This window comes from Phascolarctos cinereus, unplaced genomic scaffold (assembly GCF_003287225.1).
Source record: "Phascolarctos cinereus isolate Bilbo 61053 unplaced genomic scaffold, phaCin_HiC Scaffold_726;HRSCAF=1367, whole genome shotgun sequence".
Classification (NCBI taxonomy): domain Eukaryota; kingdom Metazoa; phylum Chordata; class Mammalia; order Diprotodontia; family Phascolarctidae; genus Phascolarctos; species Phascolarctos cinereus.
In genome coordinates, this window is record NW_027556098.1 from 419,509,967 (window position 1) to 419,536,874 (window position 26,908).

General features: G+C 53.9%; 2 protein-coding genes across 6 annotated transcripts; one reads left to right on the forward strand and one right to left on the reverse strand.

The window, feature by feature from the left end:
• TBC1D17 (TBC1 domain family member 17) lies at positions 1-26,838 on the reverse strand. Of its 4 annotated transcripts, XR_002327745.2 has the most exons (18): positions 26,723-26,838; positions 26,274-26,375; positions 26,038-26,112; positions 25,630-25,747; positions 24,813-25,020; positions 24,588-24,699; positions 24,274-24,435; positions 23,978-24,106; positions 23,777-23,880; positions 23,449-23,543; positions 23,250-23,366; positions 22,972-23,072; positions 22,779-22,878; positions 22,001-22,098; positions 21,803-21,919; positions 21,513-21,599; positions 4,529-4,686; positions 1-2,759 (listed from the first exon to the last, which is right to left on the reverse strand). XR_002327745.2 is itself a non-coding variant. In XM_021003468.2 (17 exons), the coding sequence occupies exons 1-17, from the start codon at positions 26,741-26,743 to the stop codon at positions 4,612-4,614; spliced, it is 1,821 nt and encodes a 606-aa protein (XP_020859127.1). In that variant the 5' UTR covers positions 26,744-26,838; the 3' UTR covers positions 4,302-4,611. The 4 variants fall into 4 exon arrangements, 3 of the variants coding, with proteins under 3 accessions (XP_020859127.1, XP_020859128.1, XP_020859126.1); XM_021003468.2 differs by lacking the exon at positions 1-2,759 and having other exon boundaries at positions 4,302-4,686; XM_021003469.2 differs by lacking the exon at positions 1-2,759 and having other exon boundaries at positions 4,648-4,735.
• IL4I1 (interleukin 4 induced 1) lies at positions 15,030-20,756 on the forward strand. 2 transcript variants are annotated; one of them, XM_021003472.2, is made up of 8 exons: positions 15,030-15,683; positions 16,094-16,138; positions 16,256-16,470; positions 17,023-17,135; positions 17,230-17,431; positions 18,107-18,175; positions 19,359-19,495; positions 19,578-20,756. In XM_021003472.2, the coding sequence occupies exons 2-8, from the start codon at positions 16,126-16,128 to the stop codon at positions 20,368-20,370; spliced, it is 1,542 nt and encodes a 513-aa protein (XP_020859131.1). In that variant the 5' UTR covers positions 15,030-15,683; positions 16,094-16,125; the 3' UTR covers positions 20,371-20,756. The 2 variants fall into 2 exon arrangements, with proteins under 2 accessions (XP_020859131.1, XP_020859132.1); XM_021003473.2 differs by having other exon boundaries at positions 15,030-15,629.
• Positions 26,839-26,908: the final 70 nt, after the last annotated feature.

Consider the following 26,908-nt stretch of genomic DNA (forward strand, 5'->3'; position numbering starts at 1 on the left):
TTTAGTATCAAGAAAATTTATTATGAAGATAGTACAGAGGATTTAGACGTTTCTGGCCAGAAGGGGGCTCCACCCCTCTTCAGGAGGGGTGGGCCCTGAGTGTAAGGGCAAGTGTGCTTTTATGCAGTTGAATTCGGCGTGAAACCTCCCAGGCCGGGATTGGGCCATCCCTTCCCAGGTTACACCCTTCCTTACATGTTTCCCCTTGATATGCTCAAGTATTCCCCCTCCCTTGGTCATATGTCCCATGACTCGTTAATGAGGTTCTAATTTTATGCGGGGTGTGTCAGATAATAGTAATGAAGTTATTAAGCAGGGGCACTAGCACTTTGCAGGTGTCCTCAGGTTGACCCCAACTGGTCTGAGCTGGCTCGACCCTTATCTTGATTTTGGGGTCTTTTGGGAGCAATCCACTTACTTTTTATTGGCTAAGCCCAAGCCCACCTACAGTATACTACTTCCTGGAGCTGTTCTTTAAATCTCTGTATTATTCTACCTGTGGAAACATAAGCCCTTCTAATTCTAACAGTTACTGTTCCCCAAAACCTTCAAGGCAATTCAGGCAACTGACCTCAGCCCCGGGTTCTGCCCCATATGGGGTAAGATTCCTCTGGCTCAGAGATGCTGGGCTCCTCTGGAGAGATTGGCATTTTAAAGGGCATGTGTTTGTAATAGCTGATTATTAGAGTGGCTAGGTGGCGCAATGGATTGACTGCCAGGCCTTGAGACAGAAAGACCAGAGTTCAAATCTGGCCTTAGACACTTATTAGCTGTATGACCCTGAACAAGTCATTTCACCCTGCTTGCCTCAGTTTCCTCATCTGTAAAATGAGCTGGAGAAGGAAAGGGCAAACCCCTCCAGTATCTTTGCCAAGAAAACTCCACATGGGGTCACAAGGAGTTGGACGACTTAATCAACAGCCACTGTTCCAGCGGACACCGTCCAGTGGACACTGCTAAGCCCTGCCCCAAGCAGCTCACAGTCTAAGACAAACAACTCTGTCGTATGGGATGGATACAGTGTGAATCAAAGGGAGTTACCCTCAGGGGTAAGGAGCCAGCAGGGGAGGAGGGGGCCATGGGCACAGGACCAGAAAAGGTTTCCTCTGGAAAATGAGCTGAGCCCGGAGGCAAAGGGACCGAGGGAGAGCCTTCTAGGCTGGGGGGCAGCCTGGACCCTCACCCCACCTCCACCTTGTCAGGGCCTCCTACTCACCTGCCCCGCCAGGCCTGACCTGGGAGCTCCCCTCCCCCTCCCCAGCCAGGTGCAGACTCCCTCAGGACCCAAGGTAGCAGCAAGTCTCCACAGCAACCATCTCCCCTAGCACATCTCCACCCAGCCTCTCCCGCAGGACCCTGGGGGCTGTCTCCAGCTACTGTTGATTACAAGCCGAAGCACCTGAACTTCCCCTCCCCACTCCCACCCCACAGGCGAGCTGCTCAGACTCAGGTAGGGCTTGTCCACCCAAAGTCGGCTGTCTGTTTGGGGGCCGCTGTCTCTGACATCTCCAGAAGCTACACTGTGGCCGGGGGATGTCAAGGCATGGGTTTTCTCTGACTTCTTCCTTTTCTTCAGGCTGATATGGGGTTACATTTGCTCTTCACCCCCTCCAGCCAGACCCCATGCCGGGTGCTGGGGACACAAAACTAACACGGAGGCAGCCCCTGTCCTCAAGAAGCTTCCGTTTCTTTCACTTGGGCAATACATCGATGTTTTTTTTTCCCCAGCAGGGTGGCATATGTCATTATTTATTTTGGGGAAAGGAAATCCCCAAGATAATACAGTGCGATCTTTCACAGACGCCATGGCCAAAGCCAGCAGGGCCCTAGAGGTCACAGTGCTCCCGTAAGTCTGCAGAGAGGATCATTACCACATGTCTCCCTTTCCTGGAGCCGCCCAGCTGTGGGGAGCTAAGACGATGGCTCTGGAGGAGCTGGTCAGAACAAGATGACAGGGAAAGAGCAGGAAGCACGGGAGAAATCTGGAGAGGCTTCTTGTAGGAGGTAGCTGAACCCTGAGGAGGCAGGGCATCCCAGACACGGAGAGTGGAGGTGGATGGCCATTACTGTCATCCAGTTTGGATGGAGCATTCAGTTAAAGGGACTAACATAAAATGAGTCTGCAAAAGGGAAGCTGGCCAGGTTGTGAAGGGCTTTAAATGCTGATCTGAATTGTATTTTATCTGAGAAGTACCTGGGAGTCCCTGAGGACTCTTGAGAAGGGGAGTGACACAGTCCAGCTTATGCTGTAGCTCTTGTAACACTGGGTTCCCCTGCCTGACCCCTCCTTCTAAGTCTTCTTTGCTGGTTCCCCATTCTCCTAATTAGTTACCCAGCTTTCTTTCTTCCCCTTGCACTAGACCTCGGATTTCACTGAAATGGGAAACTCCCAGTGGGGAGTCACCCGGTGCATGTCAGCATCTGCCCTGCTGCTTGTGGTCTGATTGCGGCCAGGCTATTTTCTCAGTGTGGGGAAGTGAGCGGGTCCTTTGATGATTGAGCTTGGGGGAGCTTGTAAGACTCCTTCCAAAACTCAGCAAGGTGTCTTCCTTTCCGTCTCCCCTTTCTCCAGGGCTCAAAGCCCTTTTCTAGGGTTTGGCCTCCTGTTTCCCGGGGTTCTCTCCTTCTGGGCGTCCCAGGGCGAGTCCAGCTGGGCCAGAGATGGACTGGCCAGGAGAAGCAGATCTCCCAGGGGACAGCAGGAGAACAATCACTCACTGTCTGAGAATTCAGAGGTGCCCTGAAGGAGAGCCTTTTACCTACAGCACAAGAAAGAAAGGGGAATCAGGGGGTCTGTGGTCTCACTTTTCCAGGCTTCTTTGGGCCAGCCAAGCCACCTTGGTCTGCCCCCAGTCTCTTCAACCTAATCAGGAATCAACCTCTGTCCTAACAAAGTGCCGAGGGGCACATCCACACTCCACGGGGAGAAAAGTAAGATTGATGGAGAGAAACTCCTTTTTATTAAGCCTCCCCTTACAGATACATTATCTCATCCGACCTCACAACAACGTCGTTCACCGGGCCTCCCTGTTATTCCCATTTTACAAGTCAGGAAACTGAGGCTCAATGAGATCCAGTGACAGGTGGCACAATGAGCAGAATGTCGGCCGGGGAATTGGGACTTTTGCCATGTGACCCTCGGCAAGTCAATTAACCTCTGTCAGCTTCAGTTTTGTCAATCTGTGCAATGGCAATAATAAAGGCACCTCCCTCACCCTGTCGTAGGGATCAAGTGAAATAATGTATGTAAAGCACTTTGCAAACAAACCATGAGGTACTATATGAATGCCAGGTATTACTGTTGTTTACTATTGTTGTTGTCCAGGGGCACACAAGCAATTAAGCCTTGAGTGCTGCAGTCAAACCTCTGCGCTGACCTCCAACTGTATGTTTTCAGGGAAGCAAACTGTTCCGCCCAGCTGGGCTGTGTGTCCCAACTGGGCTTAGTGACCTGCCCCGCTCCCACCTTCCCTGTGTCTGTTGGGACCACCACCCTTCCAGGGGCCTAGGGCTGGAACCTTGGAGGCCCACTCACTGGCTGTCATTTCTGCCTCCACAGCATCTCTCCAGTGGGTGCCCTTCTCTCCACCCCATCGGCACCACTCTAGTGCAGGCCTCCATCACCTCTTGCCTGGACTATTAAATAGTCTTCTCACTGGTCTCTCCTCACGGCAATCCATTCCCCCACCCCCTTAGCCGACAACATGATTTTTCTAAAGTATGGATTGGGGGCAGCTAGGTGGTGCAGTGGATGGAGCTCCAGCCCTGGAGTCAGGAGGACCCGAGTTCAAATCCAGCCTCAGACATATAACACTTACTAGCTGTGTGACTCTGGGCAAGTCAAAAATAAAAAAATAAATAAAGTATGGGTTGGACCATTTCCCTCACCTCCTCAAGGAGCTCCAGTGTCCCCCTATGACCACCGGGATCAAATATAAAATCCTCTCTTTGTCTTTGAAAGCTCTTCCCCATCTGGCCCCTTTCCACATTTCCAGCATCTTTTTTCAACCTTTCTCCCTCCAGACTCTCTAATCCAGCCACCCTGGCCTGTCCTCAGTTCCTCAGGCACAACTCTCCATCTCTGTGCCCTCTACACCTGTACCTTCTGTTTTTCCCGGTGCCGCCTCCTGCTGGAGCCTCTCCAATCACCTCCCATCTATTCTGCTTGTATCTCCTATGCACCGAGGCGCTCGCTCGTTGTCTGCCCCGTTAAACTGTAAGCCCACGAAGGGCAGGGACTATCTTTGCTTCTCTTTGCATCTCCAGAGCTTTGCACACTGTAGGCACTTAACAAACGCATGTCGCCTTGACTGATGACCATTTATTTCCAAAGACCACAAAGGCAGGTAACCCACATTGCTCTATAATTCACAAGGATTTGCCCACATGTCACCCCCATACTGCCACAGTGGGGTACAGGCCAACAGGAGTGCAAGGGGACTGTGTTTTTACTAAAAAGCCAACGTGTTCTTGGGCTGCATGAAGAGAAGTGATAGTCCCACCACCCCTCTGCCTCGTCCGGCCTCACCTGGAGCCTTGGGCTCAGTTCTGGGCTCCATGGCTGAAGGAGGGCATCGACAGCAGGAGAGAATCCACGGGAGGACAACGATGTCAGGACCGGCCTGGAGTCCACGTCCAGTGAGAATCAGCTAAAGAAACAGGGGGTCGAGCCTGGAGAGGACAAGGCTGGGGAGAGATGAGATGAGAGCGGCCTTCAAGTATCGGAGGGGCCGTGCTGTGAAGAAGGGAATAGACTGAGATCAAAGGAGGGACATTGAAAGGGGGCGAAGGGGCAGCTCAGTGGCACAGTAGATAGGGCACCGGCCCAGGAGTCAGGAGGACCTGAGTTCAAATCCAACCGCAGACACATGATGCTCACTAGCTGTGTGACTCTGGGCAAGTCGCTTAACCCTGATAGGCTCGAAAAAAAAAAACTCTAAAAAAAAGGCAGGCCAACAGAGAGGCTGGAAGCGAGGAGAAGCTCTCCAAGAATTGGTGGGGTCCTAGTGTGGAAGAGGCTGCCTCAAGAGTAGTGGGCTCCCTGTCCTTGGTGGTCTACAAACCAAGAGAGTCAGGAAGGCACTTGTCAGGCATGTGAGAGCCAGATTCCTTTCAGCGCTGACCAGATCAGGAGGCCCCAGGTGTCTGTCTCCCGCTGACCCTCAGATGGGCAGCCTGGTACAATGGATGGGGAGAGAGGCCTGGATCCGGCTCAAGAGGACAGCCTGGGTGTGTCCTTCCTCCCTGTGTGGCCCCAGCTGAGTTACTCTACTCTTTCTTTGCCTCAGTTCCCTCATAGGAAAAGTGGGGTCATCAAACCACCCACCCAGTACGGCTGTTGTTTGATAAAATGACAGCGTACGTCTGTAGAGAACCTTGCAGATCCTAAGATGATGGATAAGTGTGAGCTATTATCATCACTCTGAGGCCCCTCCTGTTCTCTCCCCGACTTCAGGGGCAGGCCAGCTAGCATGAACAACACTCCACAGCAGCACACACGTTGACCCACCAACGTGGACATTACGAGATCCACTGGGCTGACGGTTTACTGGTCACTGTTAGGGAAAAATTCAGCGGATCAAGGGTGTGTCCCATCCACCTTGAAGGACACCTCAAAAGACCTTTCCGCAGCCAGGCCCTGGTCTGGTGACCAGCCTCTGATCACTTCCACCCCGGGCTGATGCCAGGACCACACTGCCTGCTCTCTCCAAGGGGAAGGGCCATTATGTCAACACAGACTGAAGACCTCCTGTGGTTGAGTTGAGCGGACACTCTGCTTCTCTACTAGAATCAGCCTCAGTTTCCTCATCTGTAAAATGGGGATAACAGTAGCATGACAGTAGGTTGTGAAGGTCAACCGAGAAAACACAGACACTTGGGCCCTGCAGCCCGAGCTGCCCTGTGAAGCTCAGGGACACTGCCATATGGAGGCTACAGGAAAATAGGAAGCCCGGCTCTGGGTGGAGACTTCCATTAAGCCAAGATTTCAGGAGACCCACAAGCTAGCTATAAGCCCCCCCACACCCACTCCTAGACCAGTCCGTGGCCAGGAAGCCCCCTTCACCGGTTCATGAGGTTCACTGTGGTCCTGCCATGGCCACTGGCTCACATCAGAAATCGACCCTTGGATCTTGGACAGTATGGAGCAATGGAAGAACTCTGGGTATGGAGTCCGGAAGAGCTGAATCCAAACCTGGTTTTGCCACTTCCTAGCTGTGAGACATTGGGCAGGTCACCTCTGGGTGACCTTGTCATTCTTCTTCTTTGCAAAATGAGGCCTAGGTGGCCTCTCTGCCAGTTCCACATCTGTGACCTGATAATCTGGGTTCAAACTCTGACTCCTATCAGCTATGTGACCTTGGGCAATTTCCTGTCCCTCTCAGGACCTCAGCATCCTCCAGGAGGGGTCAGGCTCGCCGTGGGAAGGAGCCCCTTTCCTTTAGACTGGGGCTTCATTGGAATCATTGAAGGGGCTTGGCCAGACTCCCTGCTCTGGGCCCCAGATTCCTGCTCTAGCCAAAGGAGGAGGCCTCTTCCAGCTCTGGATGCCATGTCCTCATGACCCCAGCCCAGGGAAAGTCCCTGAGTTCTTCTCCTTCTGGTTCTCTTTCTCATCTTGTCTCTGGCTCTGGCCTGTTTCCCCATCCTCTGCCCTTACTGGAATCTTCCTCTTTCCTTGCATTACTCAGACTCCACAATCACAAACCACTCTTTGCCTGGGTAATCCACACTTTCACAGAAGCATGTAGACAGGCCCTCTCTGGACTGGCTGCCTCCTCTTCGCTTCCTTCCTTCACCTCCTCTGGCCATCTCATCCCAACGATAACCAGTGTAGACCTCTCCCCAAACCAAGCCCCCAACACCTAAGAAAGGCCAAAAACCTGGACTGACCAATCAGGAGAGACCTTTTGGCCCACCCTGGCCTTAAGCCACCACAATGCCTTGTGTGCCCTGGCGTGACAGACATGCTTTGCTTTGCCCTCAGAATGTCCCTTCCTGGGTCAGCAACTAAAAGGCCAGATGAAGCTGACGGGGAACATTCTTCTGTTTATGACTACCAAGGACGAGGAGGCTTGAGCCGGACACCATCTTGAATAATGGGACTTTTCCTATGTTTGTTATATTATGTCATGTTAATGGTAAAAGAAACACAGACAGCCTGGATCTATAATTTCAGTTGACACTTTGCCACTTCTCCTATCTTATTGTATTTACAATCTATCCAATTAAGAAAGTCCTTCCTCATATTATAGTTAGTACATTTGGCTTCCTGAGCCAGGAAGGGAGGGAGGGCTGAGAGGGAATTGCTTTGAACATATGAAAATCCTCTTTGTACATCTTTGGGTTCACTTACGTGATGAGCTCCCGTGCGGATCTCTACATACGTGTTCTGCAAGCTTTGAGAGAAATAAACACTCATATTCAGTCTAATTTTGTTTGTCTTCCTAAGAACGAACTTAGTAGTGGTTGAGAGCAACTGAAATTATAGATCCAGGATGTCTGTGTTTCTTTTACCATCTGGCCTTGTAGTTGCTGACCCAGGAAAGGACATTGTAAAGGAAAGCAAAGCATGCCAGAGCACACGAGGCATTGTGGTAGCTTAAGGCCACGGTGGGCCAAAATGTCTTTCCTTGATTGGCCAGTCCAGGTTTTAGGCCTTTCTCAGGTGTTGGGGGCTTGGTTGAGGAGAGGTCTACACTGGTTATCGAAGGACACTGGGGAAGGATCATGGACAGCTGCAGGAGCCTACCCATAGTGAGTGGCCAGTATCTCAGGGCTAGGATACTTTTCTTTTTGGATGAATGAGGAAGTAAACCACCAGGACAAGCTACAAGTTAGTCATTCCTCTTGGGCTCTAGGCTTACAAAGTACTCAACTTTGCACAGTCTTTCCTTCCATGATTCTCCTCAGGGCAGCCAACTGCCCCCAGTGCCAGATTAAACATTGCTGCTGTGTGGGCCTCTCTGGAGGTACCTGGAAGAGTTAGGGAAGGGATGCTCACCTAGGGGACTGAGAGGACAGGCTGGATGGTGGAACTCCTGAGGATTCTGGCCAGACCCCAAGCTGATGACCAAACTTGGCCCCAAACCACAAATCTGCCCCCAGACACTGGGACCCACCTATCCTGATCCCCAGCCCCAGCTTGGAGTCTGACCCAAAGAACAGTCACTAAAGAGTCCTAGCAAGCTGGAGGGGGTCTCTAGTGGAGTGCCCCAGGGATCTGTTTGGGTTGCAACAAGATATAGATGGAAAGTTTATCAGGTTTACAGATGGCACAATGCTGGGAGGGACGGAAAGCCCACTGGATACTAGAGCTGGGATCTAAAAAGATCCTGACAGGCAAGCAGGTTGGGCTGAATCTAAAAAGATGAGTACAATGGGGCTACATGTAAAATCTACTCTTGGGTTTAAACAATCAGCTTTAGAAATCAAACTGGGCAATTATGACTATCGCCAACCACAAAACGGCTGTCAAAACACCGAAATGACTAAATGGAGCCCGGCCTCCAGGGATGGGGACCTCGCTGTCTTCACTTAAAGAATCACAGACCAGAGCAAGAAGGGATTTCAGGACCACCTGTGTCCAATGAAGAGTTTTCTTTATGACCTCCTCCCAAGCCCAGCACTAGCAGACTGTGGCCACCAGGTGGCCACCATTACCTTCCAAGCCACTGGCCAAGGGACATATTCTGTGGGGATCCAGGGGTGGTCCCAAAAGCCACAGCACCCCCACCCCTCACTAGAGGGCATCGTCTTCAAACTCTCTGACTGCGCACTCTACCACTGACCTGGGGCTCATGCCTCGGTGCCGGCTGCTTACAAGGTCAATCTAGGAGTATGGTAACAAGAAAATGGAAAGTCACTTGGAAGAAAGAGAACTCTGGGAATCTCCAGTTTCCTCTCAGCTACCATTAGGGAAAGTCTGGCCTCTCTTGTTACAATCATCACATTATGAACTCCTATTTGGTGTCTGATCGGATGGTCAAAAGATGAAACGGCAAATGAACAATCTGCCACACGAGACTGTGTCTTCAGCAAACTTGCTGGGTTTGGTTTTTTTTTTTTGCAGTTTTCTCCCCTATCAACAAGTCCTGAGGACAGCTGACAGCTGTCTGGGGGTCCCAGGGAGACCCCAACATTATTCCTCCACCTGCTTCTCCAGTGCCATGCACAAAGGAGGCTTTACAGAGTCAGCATGGCACAAATGTTATCCAGTCCCAAACTTGCAGTCAACTCCCAGATACTGCCCTGTGCAAATTCACCAAAGTACATTTTACAGAGCTTATCAGAGGTTATTGTTTGCTTTAAAAAAAAAAAGGCCTGCTCCAACCCATAAAAAATTAGACATTTTTTAACAACAAAAATTGAAGTAATATAAAAGCTAGCAAAAGTAGGTGCGGGGTGGAATGGAAGGAAAACTGGGATTCTGCTCTCAGAGAAAGAAATTCTATAGCCCAGGTGAGCTCCCATAACATGCAGAGCTCTCTCCTCTTGGGCTCAAGCCCCCAGCTCCTTGCAAGTGAGAAACCAAATCTTGGAGGCCAGGAAAATGCCTCTGGGGCTTTGCATTCCCTGCAAAGTTGGCCAAAGCACACTGGAATTATCCAGCAGAACATCTAATATCTATAAGGAGATAATTGAATATTATCTATTCATAGAGATTAGCAGATAATTAAAGAGATAATAGGATGATCACCCCAGGCTCCCCAGAAGTCACCTTAGAAAGTCATATTCATCCACCATACACCTTTACTGGATAATACATACCTAATCCCTGCATCTCCCCTTAGGACACAACAGCGAACAAACCAAGTGGCTCAGTGGATAGAGTGCCAGGCCTGGAGTCAAGGAGACCTGAGTTCAAATATAGCCTCAGACTCCAGCTGTGTGACCCTAGGCAAGTCACTTAAACTGGTTTACCTCAGTTTCCTCATCTGTAAAAATGAGCTGGAGAAGGAAATGGCAAACCACTCTAGCATCTTTGCCAAAAAAAAAAACAACACCCAAATGGGGTCACAAAGAGTTAACTGAAATGACTCACAACAACAACAAAAAAAGCATTAGGTCTAGAAATAACATAATGAAGCAAAACAGGGAAAAACCACGGGGCCAGAATGAACAGCAAGATGAGGCAAAGATAACACACTGTAATACAATAGGGGCATAATGCCAATACAGAGGAAATGTGCAAAATAAGAAAATGGTCACCAGCTGCACGTAGGAGGGTAATAATTAGAACATGTGGCTCAGTCTACAGCGGTGGCAGTAAGTGTGAACGAGCCAAAGTTATCTCCAAGAAGCTGCTCTGACTCATGAAGGGCAGCAGTTAAAGCCCGAACCAAAAGAGGGGGTGAGGGAAAGTGAACTCGTCTCTTGTGGGGTCACTGAGAAACGAGGATATCCGATCATGCCAGTCCCATCTTTCAGTGGGTCACTGCTAATGCAGGGTCCCCAGAGAATCCCAGAGGAACTCTCACCATCTAGTGCTGGGGCTGTTGACCATCAGCGCATGTGCCAATCTTGGTCCTTTTTCTGTCAATGCCATTTGCCCCAAGATCAGCTCTGGGGTAGCACTTCTGCTAATTAAACCATTTATTTAGCATCTACTGGTGCCAGGCACTGTGCTAAGTGCCTTTGACATAGTACATTCTTAATAAATATTTATTGAATTTCATTATTGAATTCTGCTAATTAGCCCTTCACATTTCCCCTCTGCTGAGACAGAGACGAGAGGTTCAGTACGACCAGGTTGCCCCCTTCTCAGTGACCACCTCAGCCTGGCATTCAGGGCTGCCACTTGTCCAGAGGGCTGCAGAAGGGGCTCTTGTTCAGGTCGGGGTTGGACTGGAGGCTTCCAGGATCCTGACTCTGGGCAGGCCCTTCCCTGACTGGTTCCTGTCAACCTTCCCAGACTGACTGACCCTTCCTCCTTCCTCTTTGGTCCAGTCAAACTGGCCTCCTCGCTGCTCCTTGAAGTCAACTTTTCATCCCTTGCCTTTGAGTCTAGGCAGACCAAGAACACCCTTCCACTTCACCTCTATTTGTCTCAGTTTCCTCAACTGTAAAATTGGGATAATAACAGGCTCTACCTCAGGGTTGTCACAAGGATCAAAGGAGATACTTGCAAAGCCTTTCACACAGTACCCTAGCACATAGCAGGCACTTAATAGATCATCTTTCCTTCCTTCTTATGGCTCAAGACAAGCCTTGTACCTAGCAGTCAATTTAATCGACATTAGTTGAGTGGAATGTGTTTGATTCAATAGAGTTGTATTGCAGAACTAGGAACTGGATGGCTGAAACGGGGAGGCAGATTTCTGTCTTGAAGTGCGGAGAGATTTCTCAGGATCTGAGCTGTCCCCCAAGTGGAAGGGACTGCCTTGGGACCAAGAGAGGTCCCTGAGCCAGGGCTGCCTGACTGCCCGACTACCCTTGCGAGATCTGGAAAGGCTGCCCCTGGGGCCCTTCCACCACCAAGGCCAGTTCCTGCCCTCTGTCTTGAATTCTGACCAGGCTAGACTAGAGGACAGCACAGAATTGCAGCATCTCAGCACAGGCAGGGCTGGTCCCACCTATAAAGGAAAGGTGGCTTTCAGCCCTGAGACTCTATGCCCCCATATTCCCTTCGGCTTAGGGGTTCCTAAGACCCTCAGAATCCAACATCTGCTTGAAGACCCTTGGAGGGGGGAAGCCCTGCGCCCTCAGGTAGCCTCCTCCACACTGGGCCGGCTCAGATGTGCATTCCTCATGAGGCAGGCCGCTCCTGCCAAGGACTTCCAGTTCACTGGACTTCGGTCTGACCCCAGAGGCTGAGTGCCTTCCCAGAAAGTCACTTCCTCTAGCTCGCTCACATCCCCCACCATGCTTTCCCCTCTCCAGAAGACTGGAGAAGTCCGTGAAGGCAGGTTCCTTATGGCTTGGATCTGGGAGTCCCCTGAAGCAGGTAACAGGGTCCCCATGCCTGCATAGGGGCTCAGCATGGACAGTGTGGTGAGTGACATAGGACAGCCAGTATTTCCCCCCATCACAGAAAATGAATGAGAAGCAGAGGCCTCCTAGAGCCTGAGCAAATGTAGACATAGGCGACCCACAGGAGAATCCTCAAACTTTCTCCAAAGTAAAGCCCTTTGGGGTGCTGCCGCATTGAGCTCAGACAGACACATCAGCACCAGCATGGCTGAAAACACCGTTGCAGGCTGTGAGACCGGCCCACGCCAATGCTTCCCAAGACATCTCCTCGACACCGGAGTTTCTAAATCTGCACAGAAAAGGAACCCAGAAGGCAGGAGGCGTGTAGGACCACAGAAAGAAAATTTGTATGCCGAGTCAAAGGACCTGAGTTCTAATCTCACCTTTGATACTTCCTGTGTCACTGTGGGCAAGTAATTTCATGCTTGGGCCTCAGTTTCCCCATCTGTCGAAATAAGGAGGTTGGATTCATTGACTTCTATGATTCTTTCCAATTTTAAATCTCAACCCCATGTGTTTTTTGTGTTTTTTTTTTTTTTGCCTGGAGCCATTTTCTATTCTGGGGGTAGGGACAGGTGAACCCCACCCTCTGGATCTACTCCAGCCAGAAAGGGGAGAGAAACAGAGGCTGAGCCATGTCACTCAAGGGGCCTGAGTCCTCTCTTCCCCGGGGCCAGGACGGCCAGCCTCAGTCCCCAAAACCCTCGATTCTGGGGCTGCCACTGGCGCTGCGGGGAACAAGTGGATCGTCCACACCACAGCCCTTCAGATGCCTGAAGTCAGCTCCACATCCCCTGAGGCTGAATGCCCTTCACTATGCTGACTGCTCTCCACTGGAACTCCAGCTCATCAATGTCCTTCCTAAACTGTGCTGCCCAAATGGGGTCTGACCAGGACAGAGCAACAGGCCCTTCCTCCCTCCCCCTCTTCCTCTCCGTCTCTGCTTCTCTTTCTCCTGTCTCTTCTGTTTTCTTCTCTTTATCTCCTCTTTCCTTATCCCTCTCTGTTGTTCTGTCTCTTCTTTCTTTGTCTTCTCCCTATCCCTCTCTCTCCTTGTCTGTCTTTCTTTCTCTTCCTTCCCCTGCTTTTTCTCTCTTCTTTTTGCTCACTCTCTGTCTCTCTCTTTCTCCTTCCCCCCGCCTCTTCACTGTCTCCCCCTCCGTCTGCTTCTCTTTTCATCTCTCTGCTGCCTCTCTCTTTTTGTCTCTCTTCCTAACCCTCTCTATCTCCTTCTCTTTGTCTTCTGTCTCTCCTTCTTGTCTCTCTTCTGTCTCTACCTCCCTTTTCATCTCCATCTCTTTCCTTCTATCTTTGTCTCTGTCTCTCCTCTCTACATTATCTCTCTCTTCCCCTCCCTCTCTTCATCTGTCTCTGCCTCTTTTCATCTATTTATCTGTCTCTCCCCTCTCCTTTCTCTTTCCCTACCCTTCCCTCTCTCCTGTCTCTCTGCTCCTTTTCTCTCTCCCTCTTCTTTCCCTCTCTTTTCATCTCCTTCTTCCTGTTTTTCCCTGTCTCTCCTCTCTATATTTCTCTCTTCCCCTCCCTCTCTCCTTTCTCTGCCTCTTTTCATCTCCCTCTGTACATTTATCTATCTCCTCTTTCTCTTTCCCTATCCTCCCCTTTTGTTTTTTTCTCTCCTCCCCTTTTCCCTTTCTTTTCCCTCTCTCTCTCCCTATCCCTGCTTCTCTCCTTTCTGTCTCTGCTTCTCCTTACCTTTTCTGTCTGTCCTGTTTCCCTAGTCCTTTCTCTCTCTCTTCTGTTTCTCTGCTCTTTTTCTCTGTCTCTCTCTCCCCCTTTCCCTCTCTTTTGCTTTCCATTTCTCTTTACCTCTCTCTCCCTATCCGCGCTTCTCTCCTTTCTCCATCTCTCTGCGTCTCCTTACCTTTTCTGTCTCTGTCTGTCTCAGTTTCCCTAGTCCTCTCTCTCTGTGTCTCTCTCCTGAACTTTCTGTTTCTCTCTGCTTTCATTTCCACCTCCACCTCTCAGTCTGCAAACCTTCCTCTCTCACTACATCTCCCTCGAGTCTCCCAGGTCTCTCTGATGACTCCCCCTGTGTCTTGGTCCCCATGTCTCTCTGACCCTCTTCTGTCTCAGTGTCTCAAGTCTTGATACCATGTCACTACTTCTGTCTCTTTGCAGCGAAGTCTGTCCCCCGGTATCTCTGGGCATCTCCAGGCCTCCCTTGCCACCTGCTGATATAAGAACACAGTTATGTGCAGCGGGTGGGGGGGGGCACCTGGATCAGGGCATCTCTCAAGGTATCGCCTATTCCCTCCTCATGGGATTCCCTGAGACAAAGACTCCACGTTTGAGGGGCAACAGCCCCAAAGTCTAAGGCACAGACCCCTGGCTCTGCCGTTTAATGACTTGCTGACTCCTCCCTACATGTAGCTGGGATGAAGTCCAGCACCAGGCCCCTGACCTTTCCCTCCAGTCTCTCAGACTCTGCTGGGGCCCCACCTGGAAATTCTGGGGCCCATCATGTGCTTTTGAATCACCCTCAGAGCCCTCAGGGTCTATCTTTAGGATTTTCCCAGCTTCCTCTGAACTTCAGAAGAAATCCTAAAGGCCTTCCCTCCCCACCCACTTCTGCAACATTGCCCTCGAGGGCCCCATAGGACAGAGATTGAGAATCATGGACACAAAGAAAATGAGAGAGCAAGGCGCGCACAGACACACACACACACATACACACACACACACGCAGATGCACACGCACAGCCTGAGATCGTATCAGGGACAGAGTCAGAGAGGCGACAAAAAAGTGTAAATGAGACAGAGACAAAAATGGGGAGCTCCTGCCCGGCCCCTCCTCAGTCTCCTTCACTGGTTCATTAAACCTTTGTACTAGTTTCAAATGTATCTAATTCCTTCTCACCTCTTAAAATCTGTATTTTTTTTTCTGTGCTCAGCTCAGCTACTTCCTACATGAGGCCTCTCTGGATTTCCTCAGCTCCTAACACTTCCCCTCACCATGTTTTTATTTTGTATATATTTTGCGCACAGTTACATAAAAGTGGGGATGCATCCCCACCCCCAAATAATCACAGAAGGCCCCGATCAGATCACTCTGAAATACTGTGCTCAATTTTAGGCAGCACAACTTAGGGAGGGCATCAGTAAACTAAAGATATACAAGCATGATGAAGGGTCTCGGCTCTAAGCTATGGGAAGGTCCACTATGCCATCCATCTCAGGCAGCCTATCCCTTCTTTAATCCATCCCCCCGATAGAGCTGAGAAGGAATAAAGTGGCTTTGTTATTCCTGGTCTTCGTCCCTAGCTGCAGCTCTGAGAGACAAAGAGCAGAAGAAAAAGATAGAACAGAGACAGAAAGAGACCTAAGAGATGACAGCCAGGAAAGTCCCGGGCACAGCACAACCACCAAAGCTTACGGACCCCCGAGAAAACTATTTAGGGAGAAGCAGCTGAGCAGTCCCACTTCCTGCCTTTCTCGTCACCACCTGACCACCATTCTCAACCATAGCGAAGCCGGCAGGAGTCAGGCCCGAGCCAGTAGCCAAACTCTGGAAGAAGAGTTTCAGTTTCCTTAGTAGTAGACTGGACTTCCCAAAGCAGAACGTGGGGGCCGGGCAGGGTGTGTTTCAGAAGGCATCTGCACTCTTACCTAGCCTGACCTCACAGAGACACAAGCAAAGGGTGAGAGAAGACCCAAGATTTGGGAGGCTGCTGTCCACACCCCAGTAGTGACAGGTGAGAGAAAGACAGTGGAGAAGAAGGCAGGAAGAACTGAGAGAGACAAACAGGGATCCCAAGAAATGAGCAGAAGCAGGGAGAGAGATGGATAAGGAGAGAGAAGGGCAGAGGCAGGGATCCAGAGACAGGCCAGGAGTGAGGTTCAGACATGGCCAGGGACAGGGATTTAGAAAGGTGGACTAGGAAAGAACTTTGGAGATGTGAATTGGGGCAGGTGTCCAGACAGATAAAGATGAACTCTAGACACAGAGAAAAATCCAGAAAACAGATGAGCAGAGCTGGAAATAAGAGATAAGCCCTCCCATTCAGACAGCTAGAGCTATGAAGGTTGGATGGGGAGATAGAGGTAGTGCTAGTGGGGGCAAGACTCTGGCTGAGGGGCTCACAGGTGCAGCTTTTCTCCTCAGCCCCAGTTCCATCTCCATCTTGCTTCCAAGTCATGCGCTGGTGGGGTGAGTATCCTAGGGGTAGCTGGGGAAGGAGGGTCCTACCCCTGCCAGGACTGTGGGGCAAAAGGCTCTGCTTCCCTAAGGCACACTCCCTCCTTTCCTGGTTTCTCCCCTTCCCAGGTCTGTTCCTCCTCCTGGACCTCACCAGAGCCAATGAAGCAGATGCTGGAGATGACCCCTTCCTGAAGTGCTTCCTGGATCCAGACTACAGGGAGCTAATGGACATCATGAGCCAGGGTCTCAACCAGACAACACGGCCCCAGCGGGTGGCAGTGGTGGGGGCTGGCATAGCCGGGCTGGTGGCAGCCAAGGTGCTGGAAGATGCTGGACACAAGGTCAGGCAAGCCAGCTCCAAGGCCCCGAGCCCCTAGGCACTTTGAGCTTTGGGGTCCCCTTTTGTCAAGTGGTGGAGGCACACCAGAGAAGCCCCAAGGCCCCTTTGGGTTCTGAACTCCAAATTCACTTCATGGGGGAGGGAAGGTGATGGGGAAAGGAAGTCACCATCACCAACCTGGTCTGCGTGCAGACATCTGGAAAAAGACAAGCCCATCCCAAGGCAGTTCCCTGAATCTGTAGGAAAGTCCCACATAAACCTAACTGCCAGTGGCCAGCATCTGTAAGAAAGCCAGTCTCTCATTTCTGCAGACTTCAGGGGAATGAAATTCCATTCTTCCCACCTGAGGGCGAAACACCATCCCTTTCACTAAAATCTAGACGTGAGAACAGGCTGGGGTGAAGGCTCTCATGTTGTAGGAAATCCCTGTTTCCTCACCCAGCAGTGCCTAAGTCAAAATTTCTGCTTGACCATGACCCTGGATACTGCCCAACCAAAGGTCAGGGTACAGACTGGGGGGCAGGGTAGTTGCACTAACTACCTCCACTCCCAGGTAACCCTGCTGGAGGCCAGTGACAGAATCGGAGGGCGGATCCTGACATACAGGGATGAGAAGACAGGCTGGCTAGGAGAACTGGGGGCCATGAGGATACCATCCAACCACAGGTATGGAGCAGCCCCTGGTTCCAACCCTGCCTCCATCACTGAGCCCACCACTAGATCCTAACTACAGGGTCTGTGTCCCTTCATTTCCCCTCAGGATCCTCCTAAAGCTCTGTGCCCACCTGGGCCTGCCCCTAGCCCAATTCATTCAGTCTGACATGAATGCGTGGACTGAGGCGAATGGGGTAAAGCTACGGAACTTCGTGGTCGAGGCAGCGCCCGAGAAGCTGGGCTACCCGCTGCAGCCCTCTGAGCAAGGCCAGTCACCGGAGGCCATTTACCAGATGGCCCTACACAAGGTGAGTCCAGAGCCCGGGCTCAGCTCCGGGACAGAAGGCACCTAGTTCACCTCACCCCCTCCCATTTTACAAAGGAGGGCGAGGCCAGAGAAATGACCTGCCCAGGGCACACAGGGCCCCTGGCCTGTACTCACAGATCCTGGGGCTCCAAGCAGCCCCGTGGAAGAAGTGAGGGCCAGCTGTTCCCCCCACCAAGCATCCCCCATACCTATGACAACACAGGCCCCGCCCTCCAACCCTGTCACCCCCCCACACATGCTTGTGGGAGGGGTTCCTCATCTGTACCAAGGTCCCTTCCAGATCTGATGCCTGTATTATGGAATGGGTCCAGGGACCTGGCTAACAGTTCCCCAAGACCAGGCCAGGGCTGGGGGCGGGCTCCCAGGTAAGTGGTGCTGGAGAATGAGAAGGAAGGAGCCCTAGGTTCAGACACAGAAGAGTAGGGTCCAAATCCTGGACAAACCACTCCCCTCTGTGGACCTCCAATGAAGGTCCCTCAGTTCTGCATTTGATAGAACAGGGCCCAACCACAGGGTCTCTGGGCAAGCAGCACAGATGTGACCAGGGCCGTGCAGGATGTGGTAGGAGGGTCAGAGAATGGGGCAAAGAATGTGAGATAGGGAAAGCTAAGACAGGAGGACGGGACACCATCTTTTATCCTTCCTCCTCTCTTAGGCCCTCTATGACCTCAAACACCTGGGCTGCTCCCGGATGATAAAAAAATTTGAAAGCTACACCCTTCTGGTAAGTGGGCTTAGGGACCCCAGCCATCCAACTCCCACTCACCCTCCTTCCAGTCCTGCTGCCCTTCTGCCCAGCCTCGCTGCCTGGCAGGGGTCTTTGCCAAGAGGGCCCCAAGGAAAGTGCTGCTCCCATGCAGCTTATGGCCAAGGGCCAACTGGGAAACCCCTAGTTTCTGGGGGCTCTGTGGTAACTGGGTCTACACCCTCCATATTCCTGGAAAGGATAGAAAGGGGGAAAGCAGGTGGGGCACCCAGACAGAGGCCAGAGAGCCAGAGCCAGGGAAGACAAGACAGATCCTGGGCTCCAGGCTCTACAGCTGCAGGGGAGGGCCTGAAATGCTAGTGAGTCTAAGCCCGGCCGAGCCCCAGATCTGCCTGCTGAGCTGAGGCCCAGGGTGGCTGTGATTTTGCCAGAGGGGCACAGACAGGAAACAACCCCCAATACGGTTCTTTCCACCGAACCACGTAGCTGAGGAGGGAGGGGGGATGGGAGATGGGAGAGGGAAGGAAGGAGGAGGCATAGAGGAAGGGGGAGGTGCGGCAGTGTGGAGACAGCAAGAGGGGAGGAAGCAGGGACAAGCAGGGGGACAGACACTGGCTGAGGTCCACAGAACCCTCTGCTGGAAATGGCCCCGGGAGGAGCCTATGGGAGTAGGGCCTCCCTCATCACAGCTACCTGAACCCAGGGGTCATTCACAGAGAGAAAGAACAGCAAGCTAGTGCACTGACCACTAGACTCAGTGCCAATAAGATCGGAGTTCAAATTCTGCCTGAGTCTCTTAGCAGTTCTCTGACCCTTCCCTACCTCACCCCCAGGCCTCAGTTCCCTCAACCGTAAAATGAAGTCACATGGCCCTGAAGCTTCTTCCAGCCGAGTCCGGGACCCTACAAACAGGGGCAGCCAAGCAAGGCAGGGTTGGAGGAGTTGGCGCTGGGAAGCATCGGGGGAGGGATTGGTCCCAAGTCACTGACTGCAAAGAGCAGGGCCAGGATGCAAACCCAAGGCTTAAAGGGCCATCTAGGCCCCACAGCCAAGTCACACAGGGTCAGCACAGACGTGCTTGGACATCCCCTTTGACACTGCCCGAGAAACAGAGGCCAAAAACAGGAGGCTGGGGACAGACCAGGAGCCAGCCAAGGAGTTGGCGTGACTGCTTCAGCCCCTGCCTGCCCCCCCCCACCAGGACTACCTCCTCGGAGAAGGGAACCTGAGCTTGGCCGCCGTCCACCTCCTGGGAGATGTGCTGGCTGAGGACGGCTTCTTCTCCCTGAACTTCGCGGAGGCCTTACGGGCCCACAGCTACCTCAACAATCAGCTCAGGTGAGTACAGGGGAGGGGCAGGGGACGGCTGGCAACGGCCTGCTCTAGGCCCCACCCACCAGCCTCTGCTTCTGTGCCCCAGGTACTGGCGTATCCGCGACGGCTGGGACCAGCTGCCCCGCGCCCTCCTGCTTTCCCTGAGGGGCCCGGTCCTGCTACGAGCCCCTGTGCTCCAGGTGTCCCAGAATCATAAAGGCGCCTCCATCCTCTACTGCGACCCCCGGCAGCCGTCACGCCTGCTGTCCCTGGCCGCTGACCACGTCCTACTGGCCACTACCGCCACAGCCCTGAGCCACATCGATTTCCAGCCACCACTCCACCCCGCCCTCCGCCGGGCACTCCGCGGTATCCACTATGTTCCAGCTACCAAGATCTTCCTCAGCTTCCGGAAGCCCTTCTGGGAGGACGAGGGCATCGTGGGGGGCCACTCATCCACTGACCGCCCAGTCCGTGCTCTCTACTACCCAGAAGGCAACAGGACGGAGGCCGGGGGTCTCCTCCTCGCATCCTACACGTGGTCAGACGCCACAGCGGCCTTCGCAGGCCTGGGGGAGGAGGAGACCCTGCGCCTGGTGCTGAGGGATGTCGTTGCCCTCCATGGGGAGAAGGTGCGGGAGCTCTGGGACGGGCGAGGGGCCGTGATGCGCTGGGGGGAAAACCGCTACAGCCAGGGTGGATTTGTGGTGCAGCCCCCACAGCCCAGGCCCGAGCACGCCAGAGACCCAGAGCAGGAAAAGCCTTGGCACTGGGACTGGACACAGCCTGAGGGCCGCCTGCACTTCGCTGGGGAGTACACGGCCCTCCCCCACGGATGGGTGGAGACAGCCATCAAGTCAGGGCTACGAGCAGCCCAGAAGATACACAGGGCTACCTAGGGACCCCAGGGCAGGCCCCTTCATGTCCACAAGGCCCAGGAGCCTCCCTCAGTCAGTAGCCTCCCTGTCAGGGTGGTGGGGGCCAGTAAGGCACAGCCTCCACGGCGCCCCTGCTCAGCCAGGGTGGTGGGGGCCAGGAAGGCCCGGCCTCCGCTGCGCCCCTGCGTAGCCAGGGTCAGACATGGACCCAGGAAGGCCATTTGGTCAGCTGCTCACAGGCTCCAGGCAGGGGTGATCAGGGAAAGCCAATTAAAAAATCTGTAGTATCTAACCTAAATCAGACTACATGACATCCTGAGGAGGGAAGATGGGAGGCAGGGGAGTAATCAGAACTCAAAATCTTATAAAAATGAATGTTAAAAACTATAAAAAAACATTTGTAGAAAGAGGTCTCCTGTTCCCATTCACTGTGCAGAGTTCCCGTGACCCCTGCTTCCCCACGACCTTTCTCAAAGTCTCCTCCCTGAAGCCAGTTCCCTGGCTCCCCTCCTTGGGGTCAGGGGAAACTCCGACTGCCCACAACACAGCAAGGCCAACATGAACATCAAAGTGACCCCGTTTAATGGGCAGAAAGAAAGTGCCCTCCCAGGATGGGAGGGCAAGATCCGCCCCCATCCACACCAAGTCTGGTGAGGATGTGACCCCCAGCCCCCTCGCCCCAGGTCAGGAATAAGAGGAGAAAGGGCAGAGCTTTAGACAAAGGAGGGAGGGGTAAAGTGCGTGTGCGGGAAGAATGGGAGAGGCAGAGTCAGTGAGGACCACATCAAGGTATAACACTCAGGGATCTGGCCCCGAGTCCTCAGGCAGGATCTCCAGGCTGCTGTCAGCCTGGGGAGTGGGTGAAGGACCCCCAGAAACAGAGGATGGGGCTTCAGGGGCTGGGGTGGGTGACAGAGGCAGGGGTGAGCCTGAGGGGGAAGGGCTGCCTGGTGTGGAAGCTGGGGCCAGGCTCAGGCCCAGGATCTCCTGCACGTTGTGGGGCAGCTCCTGGGGGGAGAGGCAGAGGCCAGAGTGAGGGGGGAAGGGTCCATGGCGGGTATGGAGCCCTTCTTAGGGGAGGGCTAAGAACAGTGGATTAAGGAAAAGCTAGGAAATTGGGTGGGAAGAGATGAGGGCAAGGGCAAGGAGTGTCTAGGTCTCACCTGACAGGCTGTCAGCTGCGCATACAATGCCTGGGCCCGGGTCAGGACATCTTCCACACTCAGCTTCATAGTAAGTTCATTAATGTGCTGAGAGAAGCAAACAGGACAGCCTCAGGGAGGGGACGTTCCCAGGGGCTATGGGGCAGGGGGGCAGTGGGGCAGTGGAGGAGAAAACAGGGGCCCATGGGCCAGAGTGAATGAGAGGGGCCATGGGGCACGAACAGACAGGACAGCCTCAGGGAGGGGAGAGAGGGGCCAGGGTTACTAAGTGTGTGGGGGGCCCTCCTCACTTTGAGGATCTCATTGGAGCCAAAGCCAGAGAGCATGAGCGCGTCCCTCTCCATGTCAAGGATGGCGCAGGCCACCAACAGGTGCAGGTTGGGGCCTGGGAGCCCAGTCCACAGCACCTGGGATGGGGACAGGCCAGTGTCAGCAGGGCCCTTCTTCCCCGGGGGGCCTTCTCTCTCCCCGTGGCAGCCTCCACTCACCTCCCACAAACGGAGAACATCAGGGAAGGAGAATTCACGCTTGAACCAGATGAGCAGCCAGCGGAAACAGAAGCAGAGAGAGCCAGAGTCCTGGGAGTCTGATTGAGGGGAGAGGATGAGGGCCCTCTGCCTTGGCATCTGGGGTCACGAGCTCTCTAGCTGGTCCCAGGTGCTCCCCCCTTCCCACTCTGAGCAGAGCAGGGCTCCCAATCACAAATTTCTTTCAAATCGTAGCTAGTCCGCCCATTCAGGGCAGCCTCCCTGGGAGGCCTCCTCCCAAATCAAACCAAACAATCTCCCACCGTCAAGGGGCTTTATGACAGGCAGAAGAAAAGCCCTAGATAAGAGTTCTCGACTAAGTGAGAAAAAAAGCAGTGGAGAAATAAGCCCACTTTACCCTCTGAGACAGAGGAATGACTAGAACAGCCCTTAGATCAGATGTCAGCTAACAATCTAGGAGCGTCCGTAAGAAAGGCTGGACCGACAGCCAAAAGCTCAAGATGAAAGGAACGGCTTGGGTGACCCCCAACCCTCCTCTGCCCAGTGCACACGCAAGAACTACGAGGAAAACCTGAGTCTGGCTAAGGCAAACTGGGAGGAACCAGTGAAAACTAGTGAAGAGTGAGCACGCTTGGACTCAGGGGCTTTTCGTCCTTCATGTTTTGTCTCACACCATCCCTTCTGGTTTCTCTGTACATGGAGGTTGGCTAGCCACTGCCTGACTCTAGAACCCGTCTACTCTGGCCAAGACTCCTGGACCATCAGCAGCTACTATTACCGAGGAAATCACAGAGTGGAGGATCTAGAACCCGCAACAGCAGCAGAAGCTGGCCAAGCTGACGCTTCATCGTCTCCTGACTCTCCTCAAAGTTTCCGTGCTGGAAGAACAACGTTCAAGGAAGGCAAGGTCATCACAGAGCCCATCCCTCTACCCCCAGCCTATCAACAGGACCCCCAAACTCCCCTCTCACCACAAGCTCCATGAAGCCACAGAAGCACCAAAAGGCATCGACCTCATTCTGAGTGACAAAGAGGATTGGAGAGAGAAGATCGCTCATGCCCTGGACGTAACCTAGGAGCGTGGACACGGCATGGGACATGTGGCACTGAATGACCCCACAGGTTACCCCTCTTCCTCTGTGGGTCCACAACCAAGCATTTGGTGGGTATGTGATGGCTCATCGTCCATCCAAGCCTAACTCTCACTGCGCTCCCGCCCATCCTGCAGAGACACCCCCCCTGCTCGTACCAAGGTCAAAGTGATACATGCAGTAGGTCAGAAGGATGTCATTCAGCAAGCCCAGGCCCGGATTCCCAGGCCCCTCGTAGAACTTGTTGTTGCGGTCAGTACGGCTCACATCTCGCTCTGCAGGAAGGGGAGCAGACGGTGAGGCCAGAGCCACCCTAACCTCAGGCCCACCCCGTTGCCCTTTGGGCTCAGCACTGACCAATGAGGCTGCGATATCCATGGAGCAATGAGTTCCTCCTCTCCTGCTCGGGGCTCACTGACTTCCATTGCAGCTTCATACGAAAATACTCATCCCTACACCCACCAGGAGAGCGGGGGTGGGGGTGGGGGGAGAAAGGAAGAGAGTCAGCTTCAGACCGCCATCAGAATCAGGCCTGGTCCCCCAGCCAGCAACAGCAGGCAGCTTCTCAGGGACCCTGGACAGGGCCGAGGAAGCTTCAGCCAGCTTCCATGCACATGCTCTGGGACAGGGCTCTCTTGGGGGTAGGGGGTCTGGAGACTTGGGGTCAGAAGGCTCTTTCACTCACGTTTTCCTATGGATGTGGACCTTGTGCTCCTCAGCTGAACCCTCCCAGCTGAGATAACCAAGAAGAAACTTCCAGGCCTCTCTCCTCAAAGAAGGGCACAAGCCCTAAGGAGATGCAAACCAAGCAGTCACACAAACACCCTTTGGCCGCATCACCATCCCCTTCCCTTGTTGCCCCCCGCAGGCGCCCTGGCCCACTCACCCCTGAGAAGATCTGAGCCTTGAGCTCCCCGACATCCTGAAGTCGCCCATCTGGGCCCACATGGCTGGCCCAGATATCCTCTGTCACAGGCTGTCCCCGGGAAACCATGGGCCGGGGCCCCAGCTGCACCTGCACTGACCCCACGTGGGGAGAAATGGTGATCTGCAGCCACAGCTCACCCCCCACCTCCTCTCAGGTCATCCAGTGCCACTCAGACACTGTCCACCCGGGGCCACAACTAACATTACTCCCCACCTCCTAGGGTGACAGCCTAAAAGCTCTGCCCAGGCACTCACACAGGAGATAACTTCAAAGCCAGGCTCTGGCTCCTCATCCTCAAGGGCCTCGGGACGGCTGGTGGGGGGACCATCAGGGGGAGGTTGAAGGGCTCCCCGAAAAAAGTTGGTCACCCGTGAGAAACCACCAAAAGTGGCTGCATAAGGGTCCTGGAGAAAACGCTGAAGAGAGGGTAAAAGAGAGAAGTTCGTGGTGCGGCCCCCACTGACAGAGACCATCTCCCTTCCCGCCCTGGGGAACGCTTTGCCTTCCCTGTTTCACCCAGGCCCAGCACCCGCTCCCCTCCCCCCCAGCCTTCAGACAAGAAACTCACAGACACCACATTGGAACTATCGTCATCGAAGAGCTGGAGATGATGGAATGAGTTGGAGAGAGCGGAAGAGTCATGAGGGAAGACGAGGTAGAGGCGCGAGTCCTGGGGGGAGCTGGGGCCCGGCAGAGACAAAAAGGAAGAGGAGAAGATGTGTGACGTGACAGGACGGGAACACACGGGGGCCAGGGAGAGGTAGGGCACAAGGGATGCCTGGCAGGGACTGACCTGGCCAGCAGCAGGTAGCGGCTGAGGACCCGCAGCAGGGCCCGTGTGCCTCCCCGGTGGAAGTGGAGAGCTGGCAAGGAGCCACCCGCCTGGGTCACCAGCACCAGATAGGCCCAGCTCAGGCCTGGTTTGGAGCGCCGTATCGACTTCAGCTCCCCCAGGCTCACTGAGAAGGCCCAGGAAGCCTGGGAGCTGCTGGACCCTGCAGCTGGAGGGAGGGAGCAAGAGACTGCTGGGGTGGGGGAGGGGGGATGTGCTCCAGCTTCCTCTAGGACCCTCCCTGGGCCTCCTGCTCTCTCTCACCTGACACAGTCAGCTGTCTACGCCTGCTGTCCCCATTTGCTCATCGCCCATGCACTCCAAACTCCTACAATCTGGCTTCTGCCCCAATGCCTCTACTGAAGCCCCCTTCCAGAAGGCCAATAGTCCCCTAACTGCCCAGCCTGGAGCTACCACCCTTGATTCAAACCGACCACGTGGCGTCGTCGCCATCATCATCATCACCATCATCATCGCCACCATCATCGCCTGTGTCCTATAATTGCTCTTCTCATTCCACACCTCTCTCTTCTCTCACCTCCACCAGAATCTCCCCCACCTGTGATCCTATCCCCAAATTCAGCCACTCATCCTGTCTAGTCCCCACATGGTGATCTTCCCACCTTCCTCAGGAACTAGACTCCTTCCCACCTCCCCCACCCCCCAGCCTGAGGCCCAGCTCAATCCCACCTAGTCCTCTCCCACCTGTGCTTTCAGCATCTTTGTGCCAGGGCCCAAGTTCTCTGGGCCTTGCTGGGCTAGGGACCCACGGACTTACCTGGGCCAGGCTCAGGGGGCCGGGAGCGCACGGTGCTGATCACAGCCCAGTCAGGCTCATAGCCGGGGTCAAAGGTCGGCTCTTCCTCTGAGGCACAGGGGTCTCCCCCACCAGGCTCCTGGAGTAAAACGACATAGTAAAACCTTGGATACCCTGGCATTTCTGGACCCACCCCTGGAACGAGGGGGCCTAACCCTATTGCATTCAACAAGTGAGGAATGTAGGATCCAGAAATCAAAACTTCAAACTTCAACTGCATCATATTGGAACCCAGATCTTCTGCCCCGTGACTTCGAGTTTGAAAAGCAGACACTGAGCCCCTCAAAGGGGCACAAGGACAGGCTGTGGGGTCCTGAATACACCCTGGGGGAGGGGCCCTGAATGTACCCTGGGGGGTGTGACGCCCACCTTCCTGGAGAAGACCACATGGGAGGAGTCTCCAGCCTCTTCAACTGGGGCCCAATGCAGGATGACGTCATTATCCTGGGGTGGGGGAAGGGCAAAGAGAAAAAAAGTCCAATAGACTCAGGGTCACCCCGCCTTTCCCCTACCCTAGGGAGACCCGCCCCACCCCGCCCAGGTTCCTCCGACCCACCCCTGACCCACCCCCACGACCAAAGATACGCCCATCTCCCGGGAACCACCTTCTCGAGCAGGCGCAGTACGCCAGCGATGAGGGAGCCTGGGTCCTGGTGGCGCCCCCTGGCGCTCGTGTGCAGGAACACTCCGCCCTTCTCGAACACCACCTACGGAGGTCGGGGGGGGCGGGGTGAGGCTCAGGAGCAGCCTGCACATGTGCACAGAAGGAGGGGAGCGGGGGATGTGCGCGCCAGGGGGCGGGAGGGCCGCATGCGCATTTGCCAAGAGCAAGGAAGAGGGTTCCGCCGGAGGGCGGTGCCTGGGCATGCGCAAAAAGACCAGGGAAGCGGACGCACTTTACCGAGGTTGCGGGCCCGAAGGAGGCGCATGCGCTGAGAGATCGGGGGCCAGGAGGATCGTAGGGAAGGGTCAGAGAAGGGGCAAGACCGAGATTCCTAAAGGACGAAGGGAAGGGTCAAGCCGGAGACCTCTTGGGTTCTCCGTCACCTCTTACCCGGTAGCCAGCCTCCTCCATAGTCGCAGCTGGGGCCGAAGCCACTCCCCTAGCTCGCTCCGCCTCCAGAGAACAACTATTTACGTCATATCCGGCGGGCCGTACCTCCCCTCGAAGGGAGTGAAATGGTAGCGTCCGCTTGTTTCTTCGGCCGCTAGTGGATCAAACTACTAATCGAGGAGGAAG